Source organism: Pogoniulus pusillus, chromosome 19, assembly GCF_015220805.1.
Source record: "Pogoniulus pusillus isolate bPogPus1 chromosome 19, bPogPus1.pri, whole genome shotgun sequence".
NCBI classification, from domain to species: Eukaryota; Metazoa; Chordata; class Aves; order Piciformes; family Lybiidae; genus Pogoniulus; species Pogoniulus pusillus.
In genome coordinates this window covers 15,550,766-15,567,196 of record NC_087282.1, presented here as the reverse complement: position 1 = coordinate 15,567,196, position 16,431 = coordinate 15,550,766, and the positions used below count along the sequence as shown (strand labels likewise).

Here is a 16,431-nt window from a genome sequence, read left to right as displayed (position 1 = left end):
ATAAGCTGGACAAACACCCAGGTCCTAGTCCTCAGAGGCCTCTGGTCTGACATGTGAGCAGCCAGATGCAAACTGAAGTTAGCAAAGTGGCGGCTTTTGAGTTGACAAGAGAGAGAATGGCTGAGAGATGGAGGCAAAACGCAAGCTGCAGGCAGATGTCAGGAAGCACCTGGCAGGGTGGCTGTTGGAAAGGACTTGCCAGCAGCAATCATCATGCTGCAGCTCTTGGCTGCCACAAGAAACTGTGTCACTGGCTGTACAGAAAATGGCAGGGGAGCTGGCACCTTCAAGGGAGTCAGCTGGAGCAGAGAGGAGGAGGCCTCCCTCACTCTTCTCCTACCCTTTTGACGTAAATTCTTGCTTCCACCTCTGGTGAAGGCTCCTGCTGGAGTAGGTTTGTCCCAACACCATGGAACCCATGACCAAGTGGCTGGGGAAGAGATGAGTGAGGTGGCTGCAGGACATCATGGGCACACTTGATCCCATATGCAAGACAAAACCATGATTAGCTGACACAATGTAATATAGTAGCTGTTCATTGGAGAAACTGCTGTGAAGGTTGTTTAGCCTTTTTTGATAGGAAGTCTTAATTCTACAGATTGTAGTTGTGCATCAAATGCTCCTCAGGCTGTGCTTTGGCAGGCAGCTTCTCAACCTTGGGTTTTCCCTTCACTTCTTTCACAGGATGCTGGTATTGTTCCACATCCAGCATAAATGTTTTGCTCCATCTGAGTGCAGCTCATGCCTGAAGGTCAATGTTGGTCTCCATTACTCCCCTGTTGCTCTACTCTCTTAAAGCACCCAGGGCCACAGGGGAGCCCAATGTTTCTGGGGAGGCCTCCTCACTGGTGCCCTCCCTGCACCAGGATGCTGTCAGGGTCACCCTAAGTGGGAGGTTACCTTTGAGCCTCTCTTGGATGCTGGCAGTTGGATTAGAGCATTACTGCTCATCCACCTCTCCTTCACCACCGGTTGCTCTGTTGTTCACACTCACACTGCTGAGACCATCTCTTTCTGCCTTCTCTGGTGGTTTCTTTGCCTCCTTAAATGTCTTCGGTTTTTGTTTTGGTTTTGTGTTTTTTTTTTCACTGATATGCACAGATCCTGCCCCTTGTGGCATGAGGATAGCTTGACTCCGCAGGACCTTGCTGCAGCCACACTGCGGAGCAGCTCCGCCAGCCAGGGCAGCAAGCCGGGAGCAAGGGGATCCAGAACTACTGCATTGAGGGGCTACCTGGAGGGACTGCTTTCCTTGCTGAAATGTCTTCTCTTGAGTATCTTCATTTCCCCACTCTATTCCTGTACAAAGTGGGACAGGCAGCGTCCCAGCAGGCTTGCTCACAACAGCACTTAGCCCCCACACAGGGTTTCAGGGGAGGTGTGGCAGCTCCTCCCAGCTCATGATGGAGCATAGGCACTCAGAATACACCCTCCACACTCAGCCGTCAGCAGAGGAAATCCCTTTTTGGCTGCACCAACTCAAGGCTGCTTCTTTCTGTTCCTCTGGCCAGGGAGGGTGGGTAGCACCTCTAACTCCGCAGTGTGGCCGTGCGGGCTGCTGGTGGGTTGCTGTGAGCAGGACCTTCCAGTTTCACTACGTCTCTGCACCGCTGCTACACCGTAACAATTTCTGGGGAATGGGCTCTAGTCTGTGCAGGAGAAGCCCTTTTTCTCCAAGGAGTGGCCTTAGATTGACCGGGAAGGTCACTGCAGATGACGTCAAGCACCCTCAGATCACCAAATGTGACTTTCCCCAGATCTTTTGTGTTAGTTGCCCTCGAAGTAGTTGTTTGGACAGCTAAAGCCTCCCACTGTCTCTGACAAAGGGAAGGGCAGGCACCAAACCTGTTCTCTGCCTTCTCACTGCTGCAAGTGGCCATGCATAATTTATTCCACCCAGCTGCTGTCGACGTACAACTTTAATGCACACCACTGCAGTTACTGGCAGAGCTGGCAGGGACAGGGACGGTTTGTTAGAAGCTGGCTACAGGTCCCTGAGCCCCTGAAGGCTGGAAGAGGGCAGGTCTGCTCTGCCCCCTCCCTCCTGCTTACAACGGTTGCCATGTGGTCTGCATCTCGCAGCCTTTCCTGGTGGGATAATCCATGGCTAAACGTTGTGAGTACCAGATGGAGTTCAGGCCTGTTCATTCTCTGTGTTAATACTCCAGAATGTCATTAATTTCTCTCTTATGCATATTGGCAGCTTTTAGTTGATCCATTTTTTTAAAATGTGGTCAGATGGTGATGTGAACAGGCCTTTCTGAGATCCCTGTGGAGTTACCCCTGTGCATATTTGATCATCTTCAGCTTGCTAGACAGCTTTCCATGCCCATGATCTGAAAGCAGAGTTACTGTCTGAGCCAGCACAATGAGCAAGAGAAAAGTTATTTTTTTTCTGATGGGAAGGTCGCAGCCCTCAGCTCTGCTTTGCAAATGTGAAACCCTACAAAAGCCCTTCCTTCCAGATGCTCACTGCTGAAATCCCACTGCTACAAGCACCTGTCCAACATTAAGCAAATGCTTTGCTTAAGCTCAGATTTAAGCACGTGCTTATGTGCACCGCTGCTCCAGACCTCCAGAGCAAAGAGGAGGAACCAGGAGTGAGTCAGTATGGTAGACGGGAGGGAAAGAGGCAGCTGCCTCACCCACTCAAAGGATGAGTTGTGGGGAAGTGCAGGGAGAGACCATCATCTGGTTTGCTTTTCTTCTGACTGAGATCAGAGAGATGATGGGGTGTGGAAGATTGGGTCACTAGAGGGTTTTGTTTGTGTTCAGTGAGGTTGCTGTCTAACCACCCAACTTTGGCAGCCTTCTCCATCCCTCCTGACCCGCTTGCATATATATATGTAGCACATCCAGGGGTGAGAAATTACAACGACAACCCAGTCAAGTGCCAAGGCTTGTTGTTATGTGCAGCTGAGAACTAGGTAGACTCTCAGGACCTCACCACACAGTGCAGGATCTGGCCTGTAGCATACATGCAGATGGTCAGAGCTGGACCCCAGTAATTCAAGCAAGTTCTGGATATCAGCATTAAAGCTGTCTGCCATCTTGCTACACTTTGAAAGCATGTTTTTGCTTGGTTTCTTTTTATCAGCAGGAGCTGGTTTCTTGTGTTTGTTTTTGCTGCAGGGTTTTTAATTTTGAAGAAGAGTTTTGCAGTTTTGGCTCAGGTGTGGTGTCTATGCTTCAGCTAGAGGGATGGGTACCCACTGCCAAGCCTCATAGGTGTTTGGATCAGCTGGGGCACCCAGCAACCACTGCCTGGTCCCCACACAGCCATTGTGACAGAACTGCCATGCAGCAGCTTGGAGCTTCATTAGAAAAATCATATTCTTTAACTGAGTGCTTGTACTCCTGGTGCTACTGTCTGAGCTTGCTGCTAGCAGCAGCTGCCTCTGGGGACCTGCTCCGCAAAAAGTACTCAGACCCTTCTCACTCCACAGCTGCCCATGACAGAAGGTACAGCTTGCACCAAAGAGTCAATTTTCAGTTTGAAATGCCCCAAAAGTAGGGCTAGAGGATGTGCTTAGCCTTAACTCTCTGTGGGTCAGTCATCACTCCATCTCTCCTTCCTACATCTGCTGGCTCACTAGCAGGGATGGAGGCTGGGAGAACAGCAGAGCCAGGCTTGTGCCTACTGTCTGGCAGTAGTAGGGCCAGATAGTTACAAGCGCCATGGCCACATGCTGACAATTAAGAGTGGCTTTGGTGGTTGAGGGGAACATGGAGCTGAGCAGGTGGCCAGCCCTGCACAACTTGGGCCAGCCACATGCCGCCTGCAGCCCAAGCCTGCTCCTCTCCCTGCTCTCTGTGCCGCAAGGGACTGGAATGCTATGCCTAGGGGAGGAGGGGGCAGGGAAGGTGTCACTGAGCCTCCATGTCTTGTGGCTTCCAGCATCCCTTTGCTCAGCAGAATCGACATGCTTCTAGCTGGGCAATTACAGCTCTTAAGGCTTTGATGTCCTGCCCAAAGTCCAGCATAAGGAGTGTGTCCAGCGTAAGGAGTATGTCCAGGAGTGCAACAAATCTGGCTACTCCATGAGCAGCAAAGCTCAGTGTTGTCCACTGAGATCTAGAAAGTGGGAAGAAATCAATCCCTTTGTTTGGCACCATTAATTTGAAGTGTTGGAGATTAATAATTAATTATTTGCCTCCCATCCTGAAAAAATACTTGATAAAACAGACTGTTCTGCCTCAGTACTTTCCTCAGCAGAGGCTGTATTCGTTCTTGCCTGCAGGGGGGAGGCCATAGCCCTGTAGGAGTAGGGGACACCACAGCAAAGTGGGTCTGCACCTCTGCAGCCCCAGGGTTTGGGGCTGGACTGGGCAGGGGGAGCAGATTCAAAATCAGGCTTTCACATGCCCAGAATCAGTTTTTGCTTGACCCACTGCTGCTCTGGGATAAAACATTCCCTCTGCAAAACCAAGATATTGATGGCCAGGAGGGGCAGTGGGCTATGGTGACTCAGAGCTGTCCTTCAGCTGGGGCCATACTTTTCCCTTTGCAGGTTCGGTGGAGAGCCTGTCCCACACAACCTCATCCCCACAGCCATCGCCAGCTGCCTCCACTCATGCCTCCCACATTGCCGACCCCTCCTTCTCAGTCGATCACACTGCTGCTGATGCTGCAGAGGAGACCCCCAGCGAGTCGGAGTCAGTCTTCCTCCCCGACTACCTCTTCCTCTCCAACTGCGAGTCGGGCAAGCTCAGCCACAACAGGTATGTCTGGGGTCTGTCAGACAGATTGGCCTGGAGCAACCCTCTGCCTGCCCAGTGATGCCCTGGGAAGCTGGGGCAAACTGGTCCTTGAGCTCTGCCACTCAGGGTAGCATTCTGAGCACACCAGGGGACCGCCAGCCTAATCCAATTTCCAGGGGGCTTTTCATAGCGCAGATTAGCAGTTGGTCTTTATATGTTGGCCCTATTCCTTTCCACAGTGAGGACCACACATATGGTCTCCCTCCAGACACCCTTTCTGCTGCTGCTGCTGCTGCCACCCAAGCTGATCTACAAAGTGCCTCATCCCACAGCTCAGCTTAGTGGGGAGCTCTCACGGCAATAGGGAAGGGACAGATTTTTTTCCTGAACTGTGGGGCTGTTTATTTTCTTTGTTGTGCACTGCTCAGTTGCAACCAAGAGAAAAGGAAAGCACAATTCCTGTCTCTGCAGGTGTGACAGTTGGTCGAATTCAGACAGATCTCTGGAGCAAACCTCTTCGGATGATGTTTTTGTCGACTCCTTGCAGTCCCAGGCCTCCTTGTACCTTGTGCAGCCATCCAGCACTGGCACTGTGCACCAGGACGGGGCCCCGTTGGCAAATCCCAACACCACGCCCAGGAATGTAGACATTAGCGGACCACCCAGTGACTTTTCCTCCTCTTCTCCACTGCTGGGGACACCACTGACACCAACCTTTCAGATTGACAAGAGCCAAAATGCACTGCCCTATGGTGTAACACAGCTGGATGTCCTGTCCAACACACCCCCACCGCGGCCACCCAAGCCAACCCATTTCTCAGACAGAAGAGGAGATGAGGTGGGTGGCAGTGCCTTCCAGAATGGACACACAATCTGCCGGGCTCAGGTTGCTCTGGTGCCCAGGAGGATCTCCTTGTCCAGCTTAGACAACATGAGGAACTGGAAAGGTGAGTGCATTTCCATGAGCTAGCAAAGCAAAACTGGTATGAGGGAGGGGGCTGCCCGTAAGCACAGAGTGACTGCCCGCCTCCAGTTGTGCCTTCCTGTCCTCCCCCCTGCAAATTCACACAACGCTCAAAGCAGCTTGAGCAGCTTGTTTCAAATTAGTTAGCAAGCAGGATTCAGACCTGTCCCTCACATTCAGCTCCTGCTCTGTAAAAGCTCCTCAGTGTGTACACATGGGCAGCTATTTGGTTGTGTCTCTTCAGGGTGCTTCACGACTTGCTGATTTAACATGCCTCCTCCCTCTGCAAAGCAAAAAGTAGTAGAACAACAAAAAAGAGTCAACCACTGAATCAGGCAATGCCAAACTCTCTATTTATGCAGGTCAAAATGTGGGCTTGCACATGGGAAATGCCTCTGTAGCTGTGCTGCTTTGCTACATCCAGTCCTTTCTCAAACAACTGCAGGTCTCTTAACAGCTTAGAGTAATGGATGGGAAGCCAGGGAGACACTGTGGATGAGTGGTAATCCTGGTTCAACTGGGGACTCTGTGTGTCCTTGAGCAAATCCTGCTCTGGCCTTGCACTTCAGTCAGGGAAGCCTAAAAACCCACTGCAGAGAGAGGCTCTGCTGCAGCTGAGTTGACTTTTCTACTTCTTGAAACACCATCCTTGCAAGCACAAGTAACAGTGAAAAGCTCAGAACATCAAGGTGTCAAAAATCAGCATGCAGAATATGAGAATGTTCATTTCCTGGAGCCATAGAACAGAGGAGGGCAAGTGGAATACCTGGCTGGAAATCATCAAGGATTTTGTAGTAATGTATCATTTTATTTAGGAGAAAATGTAGGGGAGTTAGGATAAGTGTCCTTTAGACTCCTATTGTTTGAACGAGTCCATGTTTGGAGCCAATAGCAAGGTCATAAGCTAAAGCAAGGAGATCTCTCTTCAGATTGTTTATCAGTGCACAAATAATTCTTGGAAGGTTTCTAGAGAAACATCCATCAGTGGAATTGGTTTTCTTAATGATCAGGTACATTTGGGTGGTCTCTGAAAGGTGCAGCTCTTGCATCTGTATGTGAGCCACTTTAACACCACCAGCATGCTTGAAACAGTTACTGTTCCTCCAACCCAAATCATGCCAAAATGTTTAAGAGGATTAAGTGACCAAATGTCATGTTCTGCTGCTGTGCTGCAAGGTTATCTCTGCCTGACAGGGGGCAGCAATGAATTAATAAGCGCTGCTCTTTTTTCTTATCCTAAGTGCAGCTGAAACTATTTGAAAGGTTAAACTCTGAATTCAAATGTGTTTAACAAAAAAGATCAGGAAAAGAAACAGGCGAAAAGCAGCTGTTCCTCACCAGCTCCCAGTGTGAGCCCACTCAAGTGATTTACTTCGGGTTTTTTTGTCCTTGGCAACCTGTAAAAGCTGAACAGATGTAATTAACCCAGTGCAAAGGCAGCATATACTGATTACAGTGCCAGGAAGGGGAACAAGCTGTACACATGTAATGCACCTGTACCCTGGCATATGCCAGAGCTTGTGCCTGAGTGTCTTGTTAACAAAATAAGTAGATGTAGCTGTCCCAAGCCAGTGACTGCATCAGTCTGAACATATATTCACACTTAACATTATTCCTCTGCTCTTGTCTAGCACTTTAACCTTTTATGTTGTTACTACCACAAAGACCCCCATTTGCAGTGCAGTACTGGCATCTCTACCATTAAGTCCCAGGACTGGGATAATGAGGTTGAACAGTTTTAAGGCATTCCCATACAAAAGCCATTTTCTTGCCAGAAAATAATTTTCCAGAAGACGTTGGTAATTGTAAGCATCTCTCACAGCTTCTGTGGAATCTTCTGTTTGCTGAATGCTGGATTTAAGTTTTCTTGTCTTTTGCTTCAAGAATAAAAGTGACCTACACAAAGACAAAGGTCACTCTGCACAAGCGGATGCTGACTGTTCCCCACCATCTTTAGCCACTTGTACCTTATCAGCATTTTTGGTTGACAATTTCTCTCCTGCCATTAAACTCCCCCATGCACCCTCTGTACCATAACACATGCTTCCCTTCACCTTCATATGAGACTCCTAAATAACTTTCCAAACAATAATGAATTTAACACTCTCTGCAGTTCCTTTTCATGCAATTTCCCTAGTTTCACAGATGGGGAAACAGAGGAGGACTAGAACAAGAGCCGGGTTTGTATTTTCACTTGATTGCTTGCTCTCCACACCATACCAGTCTTTCACCCAGTTGATTGTGTTACAGGAAGCCTAAGTTACAGCTGGATTATACATGAACTTGTTCCTTGGTTTTATCATACTTAAAATAGATGTAATATCTCTTGAAATACTATTGAGTTGGTTTTGGTCTTAAGTGTCATTTGATTTCCTCCTTTAGAATAAACACAAGGACCTTTATAACTCTTTAATTATTTTAGAGCCATATGTTTTACTCCAGAGTTGACTGCATTCTCATATCAGATTTTTAATCAGATTTGTTTTACTTGCAGCAGATATGGAAGGCAGTTCCTTAAGAAGTCGAGATAAGAGGCTTAGCTTGAATTTGGTAAGTACTCTGCCTGCATAAATTTAAAACACTGGCATACAACAAACTTCAGAAAGTGAATCATTACACATCCTGATACTCAATCATTCCTCTCCTGTGATTGTCAGCAAAAGAAAAAAATGGAAGCAGCACTTGACTTTGGTCAGCTTCTGTAGGCAACTTCATGGCCTCATGAAGCCTTTGAGAGAGGAGGGAGGGGGAGACCACAACACTGAGCATCCTGTTTGTAAACCAGAATCTATTCTGAAAAAGAATACCAGGAGCCTTGAGAATTAAACTGTTGACCAAAAGCTCTTGAGAATACTGCTTATGTCTTGAGAAAGGGTCTGAAGAAGCCTATCACCTCATTATTCTGAAGAATAGCTCCTTTTTAGAACACAGGAAAATCTCTGCTCTCAAAGTGCCTGTGATTTAGGGCTCTGTCAATCCAAAGCTTCCTGACTCAGCCTTTGACAGACAGGGTTATATGTTGGTACCATCACACATCACCAGTCTTCTGTCTAGTGCTGGATACTATCTTTTGTGTGGAGAGCCATTGCTGCTCGTATGTAAGCTCTGGTGCCTGTCAGCTTATGTTTTTCTCCCCTTTGAAAGCTTGCAAATTTTGCAGTCAGCCCCTCTCACCACTCAGCCAACACTGACCTGCACTGAAATGAGTTTCTGGTGTTGATCTGTAGCAATCAGAAGCAACTTGTAGGTTTGCTCTCTTTGCTTCCACATTTGCAAAAGTCTAGTTCATCAGATGTTTCCCTTTACGGCATTTTTGTGTGTGAAGGAGTCCCCTTCCTTTTGTAAGTCAGAATTGCTGCTGGGAAAGGCTAGTGCAGCCTTGATGAAGGCTTGATTTAACCTACTTAAGGCACCAATTAAGTTTGGTTCTAGTTTCTGGCAGTGACTTGCAAAGCTCAGAAGTGGACTGTGCATCTGAACTCATGTATTTATCTTGTGTCTCTCCAGCTTGTGCCTCTCAGAGAGGTCACGTCAGGACTCTCCTGGCTTGGGGCTTGGCACGTATCTGTTGCCAGCTCATGGCACCTCCTGGATTGCAGGGGGGTTAGCTGTTAATTTATTGACCTGTTTCTCTTTCTTTCTGTCCTTTGCTTCTGAAGCCCTGTCGGTTCTCCCCACTCTACTCGACCACTTCAGACATCACAGAGGACAGCTATGTGCTCATGCGCCCCAGCAACTCGCCCAACGCGCCCGGCTCCGACTGCTCTCCTGACGGCTACATCCCCATGAGCCCTGGCTCGGCCACATTTACCTTCCCTATCGGCAGCACTGAAAAGCTCACCAGCCCTTTACCTGAGCTGCCCTCGGACCTGGAACCCCCTCCAGTGAACCGAGACCTCAAGCCTCGCAGGAAACGTAAGCCCAGACCTCAAGTGCAATTGCCATCTGAGGGTCCTGATAGTGGGGATGTAGGTGACCTCCTTTGATAGTGGCACATTTTAAAGTGCTTCATGCTCTTAAGAGGGATTGAATTGTTGTGTAAGTGGCTAATAGTACTATAACATAAGATGCATCTGCAGGGCTGTTTGTGAGCAACAGGACAGCATCCATGGCTACTCTTGCAGTCAGAGAACCGAGTGTCTGCATTAGGCAGATCTGCTCTGACTGCAAATGACCCAAATGGATGTAGCCTTGGAGAGATCAGACTAAATCCTGTAGCTCTGAAGTATGTGTACTGCTGCCTCACCAGTTCCCTGACCTTCCAGGAACAGACAGACAAGCATTCAAATACTCAAACTTTTTGTAGGCTGTTGGTTAAACCTCTGTTGGGTAGGTGCAGTTGTCTTGGTTTAATTAGGAATTTCCTGCAAATGCTTTCACTAATGGTAATTTTCCACTCCTGCTTTTCATGGCATCTCCAGAATCTGGGATGCACTTACCGAGTACATACTGGGGACAAAGTTCAGATTTTCTGCGGAGAAATTGTCTAAGGTTGGCGTACATTAAAGCTCTTTGGGTTGCAGGACCGCAGGGCTACTCGGAAACTGTTTCAGGAAATGCTATGATCAAGTGGGAACAGAAATTCAGACCATTGCCAGGAAGCCATGCTCAGGTTCTTTCTTAGAGGGTTTTGAGAATGGAGTGGAAATATTGACTGGTATGAGCAATGATCTTGATCTCAATGGGTAGGACTCTTGTTTAGAAGAGAGCCTCAAATGTGATTTTAGCTGTAGGCTGACCTGGCCTCTCCTCAGAAGGCAGCATACGCAGAGCAGATCTGAGGAAAGCACACAGATCTTGTGTGGCATTTGCTCTCCTTATGCCCATTGTTATTTATTATGATATTTTAGGGTAAGTGTGGGATTTTGCTTTCCAGCTCTAACTGAAGTGGTCATTTGCACTGACTTCTGTCTTTGTTATATCAATTATGTTCTGTGAAATACTCTGCTAGTTTCTTGATGTTAATATAGAACTCTTTTTCTAAACAAGATGTACTTTTTATTAGCTCTGCTATTGGAAATGTAGGTCCTTTTGTTTTCACTTGCAGCACGACCACCTCCTCTGGATCTGAGGAACCTCTCCACAATCCGGGAGCATGCTGCTGTGACCAGGATGTGGACTGTGCCTTAGTAAGTCAGCAAGAAACCTACTGTTGCAATCTTTTAGGCCTTAATATTGTGGAATAGAGTTAAAAATAACTTATCCCACAACAAACAGTTTCCTGGCAAAGTCCACAAACAAATTCCCTAGGGCTCCTTCCAGCATGCCTGAGGCTTTTGTGGCCTCTAGAAAGCAAGGCTCCTTTCATGATGGGCAGCTCCAGTGTATTCAGCATCATGTTGTGGTACTTAGTTTGCTTTGAAGGTCCCTTTTTAAAAGTCTGGAGCTGGTCTGCAATGGTGTGGCTGCTGCAATGGCTAAAAGCTTTGCATGCCTTAATTACTGTTTTTTCAAAGTGATAGAGGCATTTTTATGCCTGAAAATTGATATAGCATAGGAGAAACAGTTAAATCAAAGATCTACCTGACCAGTATCGTGGATGTAAATTTGCACTGCCACACAATAATTCAGACTTGATCTGTTGATGTGACCTATCTTCACCAAAAATTAGTTATGTGGTAAAATGCTTTTGGTCCCAAAGCCCAGGTAGTATGAACAGACAATACTGTTGAGTTCCAAAGGCAGTGAAAGGGAACTTGTCAGCAGGGGAGGACTGCAGCCTACTGGCTGAAGGAATCTTGGTGCTGTGGGGAAAGGCTGACAGGAAAGGCAGCTGTGCTAAAGTGTGCCTGCAAAAGCCAGGAATTCCCACAAAGCTCCACTGCACACCCCAGGCGCTCCAGAAAATTTGTGTTTTCATCAGTGTTAGTGCCAAACAGAGTATTTCCATTCCCTCACATCAGGTAGCCATTTGGAGGGCAAAAGGGACATGTGAGTGGTTCTGTGATTGCAGACCCCTCTTTCAACCACACAGTCCAAAGCCCAGTAAGCGCTTTGGCACTGCCTGCCACGTGCTGCCTGTTAGGGAAGCCCAGCAGCCTGGCTCCTGAGCATCCATGCCAGAGCATTGTGGTTAGTTAGTGCTGACACAGTGCAAAGTCCTGAAGGATAATGAGCTCAGAGGGAGTTTGCATGTTCTACATTAACAAAACTAGAAGAGAAGTATGCCCAGAACTAGAAAAGCAAAAGGAATGACACTGTTCATGCTGCACAACGTGGCCATCTGATTTCCTAGTTACCAACTCCGTGGTGCTAGCCTGCAATAATCTATTCACAATGTACCTCTGACAGTTATCTTAGTAGAGACAATTTCCTTGTGCAAGGATTGAGTCACAGCCATCTCCATAGCAAAGAGAGCACATGTCTACACTGTGTTTAAAGCCAGACAAGTTCCTCTATGTGCACCTCCAGCAGCTAACTAGTTTGCATCATCCTCCAAAACATGGATACCTGCACAACTTCAGTAACTGCCCCAGCAGCACTCACTACCCAGATGAACACCACCTGTGTCTGTGCCTCTTCTGGGAGAACAGCTCCAATGTTTTATGCTTTCTGTCATACCAGAGATGGCAGATTTTCATAAATCCCAGGAAAAAAACAAAACCACAAACAACCACACTCACACCCACCCCCCCCTTGCTAGTAGCAACGTAACACACTTTTTCTGGAACTAAGGAGTGGTTTTGGACATCCTCTCCATACAGGCTGCACCATTAGTGTGAGTTTATTCACCATATGGACTGTGTCAGGCTTTGGCTTCATTTCAGAGCATCTGTAAGATGCTTCCTTAACCTCTCCTGTGTTTTTCTTCATAGCAATCGAATGAGCTTTATCTCACCAGAAAGAGACGGTATTAATTCAGCAAGAATATTTGCCAATTCAGTTTCCGGAGAAGAGGAAGAAAGTTACATTCATATGGTAATCTTCATTTTCACACAGCCATCCTTTGCTTTATTCTGCTCTGTCACACTGATGGAGAATGCAGAAGTTTGTTTTCTAAGAAAAAAATGTTGAAGAGGTTTGTCCTTTGCCTTCTGTATTTTTTTTAAGCGATGAAATGGATTGAAAGCAAAGACAGTGAGACCAATTTACAGAGAGATAAGGGAAGCCCTTCTTCTGCTCTGCAGAACTCAGCTGTTTGCCCACGAATGTTGCTGAGCAGTTCCAAGGGATCACAGGGATCACCCATATTTACATGAGAACTCGTTAAGGCAAAGGAAAATCAAATCTTTTCACCTTTTAAAAGTGTGCCCTGCAAAATCTCCTAGGAAATGACAGAAAGCCATTAGTGCACTTCCTAAAGAACACACCAAATATTGTGCAGAAACAGAACTCCCATTAAAGTCTCTTACTGCTTCTGCTTTGGCTGGTGGCACTAACCCCACTTCCCATCCCATGAAAGAAGAACAGCTGGCTTTGTGGCTTCCTTTTCTTCATTCACTTTTTATCAGAAGACCAGAACCTCAGTTTCTTTTGAATTTTGGGTGGAATGGATCTCAAATCCCTTAATCTGAGCCGATGCATACAGGTCAGGCTCAAAACCCATTGGCAATGTCTGTAGAAATATACTGCAAAACTGAGCACAATCTTCATGAACCATAGTCTCCCAGTTTTAACCCACACCACTACTAGGTCAGAATCTGCTCAGGAAGGCTATTCCAGTCCTAACTACATCCATTTGATTTTCCTAATAAAATAAAACCGTACGTACGGTTGTGGTCAGCTGGGATTTCCCCGAGGTTAATTTCCAGTTGCTAAATTTGAAGAGTTACCACCCTTTCTGCAAATTCATAGAAGGATGGATGGTGGTTAAAAGGGCTCCCCTGCAAATCTGAGCTTTCCCAGGGTTTGGGTTGAGAAGCTGGACACAAGCCCTTCCTGATAACACTGAATGAAAGTCAGTCTGGTTTGCTTGTTTTGCCATAATTACCAGGAGGAAAAAACCCTCCCCAGTTTCTTTATGCCATGCCACAGTTTAATTGGCGTCGCCCTACAATTAGTCACCAAATGCACCCTCGGCTCAGAAAGTTAGGCAGCTGCTGACCCTCCCCTCTCGTGTCCTGCCACATGAGTCTCCCATCTCAGCTGTAGTCCTCCTTCCTTTCAGGATCCTGTTTTAATAGCATTAAAAGTCTCTTCTTTCCCGACAGGAACACAGACAGGCAGCATCTCCATACAGTGGTGCTTTTCCATGGACAAGAAAATCTAACCTTGACTACTTAGCATTGGATTTTAATTCTGCTTCCCCATCCCCTGTACAGAAGGTATGAGTCATCTCAAAAACCCCACAGCCTCCTAGCACTCTGCCAGGTGCCCTGAGTACCATGACAAAGCCAGTCGTGTTTCCAGCTGACTGCACTGGTGGCAGGCTCAAGATGAGTACAATAAAACCGCTCTTAGGGTGATGACAGGGTGTCCTTAGCATGACTCACGGGTGCCATTAACACCAGCTCCACAGAGGGCACAAGACTGTGCTGGGGAGTGCAGCCATGAGGGCTTGTGGGTAGGTTTGTTGGTGCTTGCAGGATCACTGTGTGCTCTTTCATTTTCATCAAATTTCCACAACCTATTCCTGCTAGTTTTGCCCAGAGACCTCTTTGCAGTGGCAAGTTTACAGCCTGTGATAAATTTGTGGAGTAGAACTGTACCATCTCTTGTAGCATGGCAGAATGCTGCTTTATTCTTGCATCATCAAAAGCATTTCATTTGCCTTAGCAATGCTGAGAAAATACTTTCCTTGTTCCAAAGAGCTTATAACATGCCCAGGTGGGTAGTTACCACTACAAAGCAATGAAACTTTGTCAGTTTGGTCCATTTTATGCCCTGCGTATAATTTTCTCCATCAGCTAATACTCCTGAGTGCAAAAAGCTCAAGACTCCCAAGTTTTCTCATTGAAACCCTCCCTGTGAGGCTATGCCTGCAGCAAGATCACTGAAATGAAAGAATGATATCTGCATGGAAATGGCCAAAACAACACGTTTCCCTCACTCATTCTGCTGGGCTGAGCGACAGGGTAACAGATGGATAATTACAGCTACAGCAGGCTGTAAAGCAATGCTTTTGTCAGCTGATGTCACTGTGAGCTTCAAGGTGAAGTGAAGCAATCTAGAAACAAGGGAAAGGGAAAAGAGAAAATCAAGCCAAGTTTCACAGCATCCATTTTCAACTCTAAAATTAATATGTTGTTTGTTTCCTCTCTCTCCCACAGAAACCTTTTCTCTCTGAAGAGCAGAGAGTGGACTATGTCCAGGTAGATGAACAGAAGACTCAAGCTTTACAGAACACTAAGCAGGAATGGACAGATGAGAGGCAATCAAAAGTTTAAAGAAAGAAGGTTGGTGATACGGAGGATTTTTTTTTGCACTGGAACCACACTTAATGAAGCAGCTATCACGGTAGAGTTCAAAGGCAGAGAGAGTTGTAAGATGCTTACAGCCACAGAAGAGCATAATTTTTAATGGAAACCTTTGATTTCAGCTGGAAATAGTATGTTGAATGAGTGAGTGGTTCACTGAAGTAATGCATTACCTTTTTTACTGCCCTTACCAGTAAGCTACATGGTACCACCATTTCCTGGCCTGATTCTGCAATGAGTCATACACTTCATGTTAACAATCCACTACATGTTGCATTAATCTAGTTAGTCTTGCCTTCTCCCTCTGGTGCATAATTCCTAGTTGCTACAACTGGTTTTTGATATTCCTACAAATACTGCAGGTGCTTAGAGTGCTTTTATGGCAGCAGGCATCTGACAGGCATTGGTGACAAATCAACTAAGGGCTAAAATAACGAAACAATAAAAAGAACTTTTTGAATATATACTGCTTAAGCAAAGAGAATTTTGGAAGATACTTTTCCCCTAGGTTTAAGAGGTCTGACTCTGAGCTGATGCTGTCAGAAACTCAAACAGGACTATGTACCAGTGGGATTGGAACACATGGTCTTTGACCCACTGAATGATGGTCATCATATTAAGCTTCTTTTCTTCGTTGTGGCTCATGCTTGTTGCCTTTCTGCCTGATTCCTGATGATGTTTTCTCTCCTATCTTGAGGAGCATCTCCAGCACAGCACAGCTGCTCCTCTAGCAGGAGGCTGCAGGCACACAGCTCTTGGCTGGCTGAAAAATAGAAAGGGAAGCTGTGAGCCTGTTTCTGCAAGTCTTGGGAGAACTGGCAGAGGATCAAGAATGCTTTCATCTGAGCTGCAGAAGAAATGCTATTGGAATTGCTGGTAGCAGTCATCAAACTGATTGTTTCACAAGTCCCACCCTCCCCCCCCCCAAAAAAAAAAAAAAGAGAATTGGGAAGTGCAGCATGCTCCCAGAGAAGCTAGCAAGCCTGCCAAAACAAAACAACAATGCGCTTACGCCATGTGAGGAGCTCTGGGTTCAGGAAACTTCTCTACCTTGGGACTTACTGCAGGCACTATCTCAGGATCACATATGTGTATAGTTTATAGCATATTTAACTTTAAAAGCTTGGCTGCAGTCTTTATTTTAAGGTGGCAGACAGCCACTTGAATCATGGATGTATGCAGTACCACTGAGTGTCCCACACTGGATTTGATCTTGCAGGCTTTGCTTGTGCAGGTAAGTCCCACTAGCCATAAGAGGTCTGGTCCTGTCTGCAAGGACAGCCAGCCAGTATCCTTAGGACAGATTTCCTCTGTGACGGTGTCAAGTCACTGGCCTCCCTTCATGTGCCTGTTGCTACCACATTGTACTACTGTAATCTGACATCCCAGAAATGCTGGTTTACCAGACAG

General features: G+C 46.7%; 1 protein-coding gene across 4 annotated transcripts in view; it reads left to right on the top strand.

The window, feature by feature from the left end:
- The window catches only part of GAB3 (GRB2 associated binding protein 3), a 66,748-nt gene extending 50,796 nt beyond the window's left edge, over positions 1 to 15,952 (top strand). For 2 of the 4 annotated variants that reach the window (XM_064159451.1, XM_064159450.1), the window contains exons 3-10: positions 4,512 to 4,722; positions 5,173 to 5,648; positions 8,160 to 8,215; positions 9,325 to 9,580; positions 10,713 to 10,794; positions 12,481 to 12,583; positions 13,816 to 13,929; positions 14,875 to 15,485. In XM_064159451.1, the coding sequence (XP_064015521.1) occupies positions 4,512 to 4,722; positions 5,173 to 5,648; positions 8,160 to 8,215; positions 9,325 to 9,580; positions 10,713 to 10,794; positions 12,481 to 12,583; positions 13,816 to 13,929; positions 14,875 to 14,991 (1,415 nt within the window). In that variant the 3' untranslated portion in view covers positions 14,992 to 15,485. Of the gene's footprint in view, positions 1 to 4,511; positions 4,723 to 5,172; positions 5,649 to 8,159; positions 8,216 to 9,324; positions 9,581 to 10,712; positions 10,795 to 12,480; positions 12,584 to 13,815; positions 13,930 to 14,874; positions 15,486 to 15,718 lie in introns of those variants that run through there. The other 2 variants (XM_064159448.1, XM_064159449.1) reach the window with 2 other exon arrangements.
- Positions 15,953 to 16,431: the final 479 nt, after the last annotated feature.